This window comes from Ctenopharyngodon idella, chromosome 19 (genome assembly GCF_019924925.1).
Source record: "Ctenopharyngodon idella isolate HZGC_01 chromosome 19, HZGC01, whole genome shotgun sequence".
Lineage (NCBI taxonomy): Eukaryota > Metazoa > Chordata > Actinopteri > Cypriniformes > Xenocyprididae > Ctenopharyngodon > Ctenopharyngodon idella.
In genome coordinates this window covers 18,144,001-18,150,000 of record NC_067238.1, presented here as the reverse complement: position 1 = coordinate 18,150,000, position 6,000 = coordinate 18,144,001, and the positions used below count along the sequence as shown (strand labels likewise).

At 32.5% G+C, this 6,000-nt stretch overlaps 1 protein-coding gene across 3 annotated transcripts in view; it reads left to right on the top strand.

Annotated features, from left to right (window-relative positions):
• The window catches only part of slc44a4 (solute carrier family 44 member 4), a 25,425-nt gene extending 20,562 nt beyond the window's left edge, over window positions 1-4,863 (top strand). For all 3 annotated transcript variants that reach the window (XM_051873421.1, XM_051873423.1, XM_051873422.1), the window contains exons 16-22: window positions 36-130; window positions 512-615; window positions 708-781; window positions 2,151-2,221; window positions 2,295-2,389; window positions 3,903-3,987; window positions 4,081-4,863. In XM_051873421.1, the coding sequence (XP_051729381.1) occupies window positions 36-130; window positions 512-615; window positions 708-781; window positions 2,151-2,221; window positions 2,295-2,389; window positions 3,903-3,987; window positions 4,081-4,187 (631 nt within the window). In that variant the 3' untranslated portion in view covers window positions 4,188-4,863. The remainder of the gene's footprint in view (window positions 1-35; window positions 131-511; window positions 616-707; window positions 782-2,150; window positions 2,222-2,294; window positions 2,390-3,902; window positions 3,988-4,080) is intronic.
• Window positions 4,864-6,000: the final 1,137 nt, after the last annotated feature.

Genomic DNA, 6,000 nt, shown 5'->3' with positions numbered 1-6,000 from the left:
ATTAATTTTGCTCTGGATTTGTTGTTGTTGGTCAGGTATCACGTGGGCTCTCTGGCGTTCGGCGCTCTGATTCTCACACTGGTGCAGATCGTCCGGATCATTCTGGAGTATCTGGACCACAAGTTCAAAGGTCAGAGAGAGCTTCCATTCGTGCACCTTTTGTCTTCTCAAACACTGTAAGATGTAAAAATGTGTTAGTCTAGATCAGGGGTGTCCTGGAGGGCCACTGTCCTGCAGAGTTCAGCTCCAACTTACCCAAACACACCTGCCTGGAAAAGTCCTGTATGCCTAAAAACCTCGATGAGCCGCTTCAGGTGTGTTTAATTTGGTTTGGAGCTAAACTCTGCAGGACAGTGGCCCTCCAGGAGCAGGATTGGACACCTCTGGTCTAGATTGACTTGTTTATTGTTGTTATAAACGGTAGTATTTACAATCAAACTATGAGTTGATAAACCATGTATCATACTCTGATGCTTCATTCAGATATGTGTGTGTGTTTGTGTGTGTTCAGAGGCTCAGAACCCGTGCACGCGGTTCCTCATGTGTTGTCTCAAATGCTGCTTCTGGTGTCTGGAGAAATTCATCAAGTTCATCAACAGGAACGCTTACATCATGGTACGTAAACTCTCTTTTACACAAGCTGATGTGGATCAAATCATCAGCCGGATGAAGAAACGAGTCAATGTCAGTGTTTCTGTGGATTATAGATCGCCATCTACGGGAAGAACTTCTGTGTGTCCGCTAAGAACGCCTTCTCTCTGCTCATGAGGAACATCATACGGTGAGACGAGTGTTTACTGTGCTGCAGTTATCAAGGGCTGATGGGACACAGTGGGAAAAATTTACAAATTAATGAATAAAAATGAGATTAAAATAACAAATTTGAATTATCAATTCGATTAAAATAAAAATTAAATAAATAAATAATAAATTAATACATTTGATTAACATAAATCAATCAATACAGTTTGATTTAAATAAAAATAGAGACTCCGCCCACACGCTTTTCTGATTGGCTGTGATTTTTGATTGAAAAAATTGACGAAATTTTGACTTAAAAAGTCATGATTTTGATAAAAAGTTGAAATTGACAAGTCAGAATTGACAGACTGAGTAAAAAATTACATAAAATGTAATAATTATGACATAAAAAGTCAGAATTATGACTTGAAAATAGAAATAAAATGTCAAAATTATAACATACCAAATAAAAACTGACATAATATGCCATAATTGACAAAAAGTCAATATTTATGACAAAGACTAAATTGACAGTCAAAATTATGACTTAGAAAGTTATCATTTCGACTTTTTATGTCATAATTATGTCTTTTTAAATAAAAAAAGATTGACATAAAATGTCAATTATGACAAAAAACAATTATATAAAAATAATCGAAATTGACAAAAAGTCAATAGAAATCATGACTTAAAAGTCAATTGACAAAATGTTGAAATTGGCGAAACTGACATACTAAGTAAAAACCGACAAAATGCCATATTTATGACATAAAAAGACGAAATTGATGGTAAAAATTGACTTAAAAGTCATAATTATGACTTGTCGAAATTGACAAAAAGTTGAAATTGACATACTAAGTAAAAACTGATATAAAATGCCATATTTATGAAGTGAAAATACAAAATTAACTACAAATTAATATAGTTGAAATGATGACACTAAGTAAAAACGGACATAAAATGCCATATTTATGACAAAAAGACGAAATTGACAGTAAAAATTGACTTAAAGTTACAATTATGACATCGAAAGTCATAATTGTAGTCAAAATTATGATAAAAAGTTAAAATTATGACAAAAAGACGACATTGACATAAGTCGAAATTATGACAAGTTGAATCTGACATAAAGCAGAAATTAAGTAAAAACTGAATATTGTTTATGGTCATATATAATTATGACACAAGTCGAAATTGTTGCATAAAAAGGCAAAATTGACACAAGTCGACATTATGATAAAAAGTCAAAAGTTTGAAATATATATGTGTTGTTATAATTGACATAACTTGAAATTTACGTCGAAATTATGACATACTAATTAAAAGCTATGACAAAATGTTATAATCAGGACAAAATGAATCTCTGTGGAGTAAATGTGTTATTGTGAGGATGTCTGTGGTTTGCTCAGGGTGGTGGTGCTGGATAAAGTGACGGATCTGCTGCTGTTCTTCGGGAAGCTGCTGGTGGTCGGTGGAGTGGGTGAGTGAGAGAGAGAGAGATCTTCATACACTACAGACACACATCAGATCTCTGACGTCTCGTCTCTTCTCAGGTGTGCTGGCGTTCTTCTTCTTCTCCGGCAGGATTCCGACTCCAGGAACCACGTTTGAAACGGCGGCTCTCAACTACTACTGGATGCCCATCATAGTGAGATTCACACACTGACACCTCAGTCCCAAAGAATTCAGTCCGCTCAGATCCATTAATGCACCGAACACTTGAAACTGCAGACTTTAGTGTGACATGATCCATTCGCTCTCTGTAAACATTATACTTTTTAAGAGATTTTATCCATTTTTTTTTTTTTTTATAAATTTAAACAAGTCAATTATGACAAAAAGCCTACAGTATAAATTCACATACAAAGTCAAAATAATTTTTTTCGACTTTTTTCATCATGAATTTTTTAGTCATAGTTTTGACTTGTTATATTAAGATATGACAAATACTTAAAATAATTAAGTCAAAAATTCAAAATTATGACATACTAATTTGAAATTGACAAAAAGGTAAAATTATCCCATACAAAGTCATAATTTTGACTTTTTATCCATTTTTTATTTAAATAAGTCGACATGAGTCGAAATGTACATACTAATTTGAAAATATGATGTAAAAAGTTTAAATTAACATTAAGTTAAAATATTCTAAGTCAAAATTGACTGTCAAAATGACAATTTCGATTTAGTATGTCATAATTTCAACTTTGCTATTATTTTTTTAGTCATAACTTCGACTTGTCATAATTTTGACAACTTAAAAAGTCATAATTATAACATGTTGAAATTCACGCAATTGACAAAATTGACAAAAAAGGTAAAATTATCAAATATGAAGTCATAATTTTGACTTTTTTTTTATCCATTTTTATTTAAGTCACATAAGTCGACAAGTCGAAATTTACATACTAATTCAAAAATATGACGTAAAAAGTGTAAATTAACATTAAGTAAAAATTTACTAAGTCAAAATGACAAATTATTATGTCATAATTTCGACTTTGTTATTCTTTTTTTTTAATCATAACTTCGACTTGTCATAATTTTGACGACTTAAAGTCAATTATAACAAGTTGAAATTCACACACTCTCAAGTCAAAATTGACAAAATGGTAAAATTATCACATTAAGTGTTGCAAGTTAGCTCAAAGGGGAAATATTAATAATTATTAATAACTCATTATGATTAATTAATAACTTCGACTAATTTTGACGACTTAAAAAGTCCTAATTATAACATGTTGAAATTTACGTACTAAGTCAAAATTGACATAAAAAGGTAAAATTATCACATATAAAGTCATCATTTTCGACTTTATCCATATTTTTTATTTAAAAAGTCATTATAAGCCAAAATTTACACAAGTCGAAATTGACAAAGTCAATAATTTTGGCATAGCATGTCATAATTTTGACTTAGTCATGAATTTTTTGACATAATTTCGATGTTTTGCATAAAAAAGTCAAAATGATGACGTTGCAATTCACGTTAAGTCAAAATTGACATACTAAGTCAATTACAACATAAAAAGTAGAAATTATGTCATAAAAATGTACTTTTATTTTGTAATCAGCTATAAAATGAGATGTAGACTTTAATCAGGCAGAGGTAAAAGTGTGATTTGGACAGATGTGTGAAGTGTGTGTTTGTGTGCTAACAGACGGTGGTGTTCGGTGCGTATCTGATCGCTCACGGCTTCTTCAGCGTGTATAACATGGGTGTGGACACACTGTTCCTGTGCTTCTGTGAGTGTCTCTCTCCACAATATCATTATTCATGGAGCTGCTGTAAGTGTACAGCTTATTTTACAGTGATAACCTCATGTTTCTGTGGTGCAGTGGAGGATCTGGAGCGTAATGACGGCAGTGCAGAGAAACCATATTTCATGTCCAAGAACCTGATGAAGATCCTCAACAAGAAGAACAAACAGCCCAAGAGGGGCTGATGATGATGATGATGAGGGTTTCTGCCTTCAAACTCTCAAGCACCGTCACTTTCAAGATCCCAGCGAATCCATGTACAAACACTTTTAAACATTATTCCCAGTTTCATTTTTTTCTTAGACATGTTACCAAGACTCGACCATCTCCAAGTTCATTTAACTGATTTTACTGAAAATGTGCCTGTGAATTTGTGAGAATTTTTTTCTTGACACAATTTTGTCACCAAACTTGAGGATCGTTCAGTGCATTTGAATGATGTCTGTGAGCCAAAGCATTTATTATTAGCCTTTATTAATATTATTTGGTTTGTGTTTTTACTAAGATATGCACAGTGAAACTATATTGCACATATAATTGACTGTTTTTGGTGCAGATTAATAACTTAACAATCTGTTCTTCCAAAACTACTGTACTGTTTTTAAAGCCACATTTTTCACTTTTTGCAATAGAAAATAGAATACGAAGTCCAAAATATGACACTCCATAAGCATGAATGAAAGAAAGCCTTTGTTTTGAATGTTTTTTTTTTTTAGTTAACTGTGAAACGAGCATGAACTACTGTTTTATATTATTTGTATTTAGTTTTTTGTGATTTAGTGTAAACTGGAAATAAACAGAGAATATTTATTTAAAGATATACATGCGTAGATTTAATAAAAATGTTGTACATTAAAAAAACCAGGTGCTTATTTTCTTATATATTTGCCATCAGTTTCAGGATTGTGAATGTTTGAATTGAAAATAACAGAATTCACTGAACTAAAGCATAGCATCATACAGCCAAATTATTAACAGTTCTGTGAAAACAAGTATAAAACATAAAACTGAAACAAAGAATTTTGCTTTTTAAATCAATTAAAATAATGCTAAATATTTTTATTTTAGTTTTATTTCAAAACAGACTGTGATAAAATAATCAACACAGATGGAGTAGATCGTGTCCATCAACACTCATTAAGCTTCACTAAACCTCTTTATACCTCAATATTTATTTATAATCCAGTAACGTTATTCAGTTTTGATTTATGTTTGATAATCGCGTTATTTTACATGTGCGTCAGCAACGCTTCGATCGCTTGTTTCTGCTCCTTCGCCTGTGTTTTGAAATAGATTCTGTACTCTTTCAGAAGATGCGTAACAGCGCCCCCTACCGTATAACAGTGAAAACGTGTATGTAAGGATTAGTTCACTTTCCAATTAAAATTTAATAATAATTTACTCACCCCCATGTCATTCAAGATATTTATGTATTTCTTTCTTCAGTCAAAAAGAAATGAAGGTTTTTGAGGAAAACATTCCAGGATTTTTCTCCATATAGTGGACTTCAATGGTCTCCAAACGGTTGAAGGTAAAAAATGACAGTTTCATTGCAGCTTCAAAGGGCTTTAAACGATACCAGACGAGGAATAAGGGTCTTATCTAGCGAAACGATCGGTCATTTTCTAAACAAAATTTAAATGTATGCGCTTTATATAAACAAATGATCGCCTTCAAGTGGTTCCGCCAAAACCGCACTTCCGTATTCTTCAAAAAGCTTACGCTGAATGTCCTACGCCTTCCCTATTCAACTTACGGAACGAACGCGGCGCCAGTTCCGTTTTTTCCGTAAGTAGAATAGGAAAGGCGTAGGACATACAGCATAAGCTTTTTGAAGAATACGGAAGTGCGGTTTTGGCGGAGCCACTTGAAGGCGATCATTTGTTTATATAAAGCGCATACATTTAAAAAAAATTTAGAAAATGACCGATCGTTTCTCTAGATAAGACCCTTATTCCTCGTCTGGTATCGTTTAAAGCCCTTTGAAGCTGCACTAAA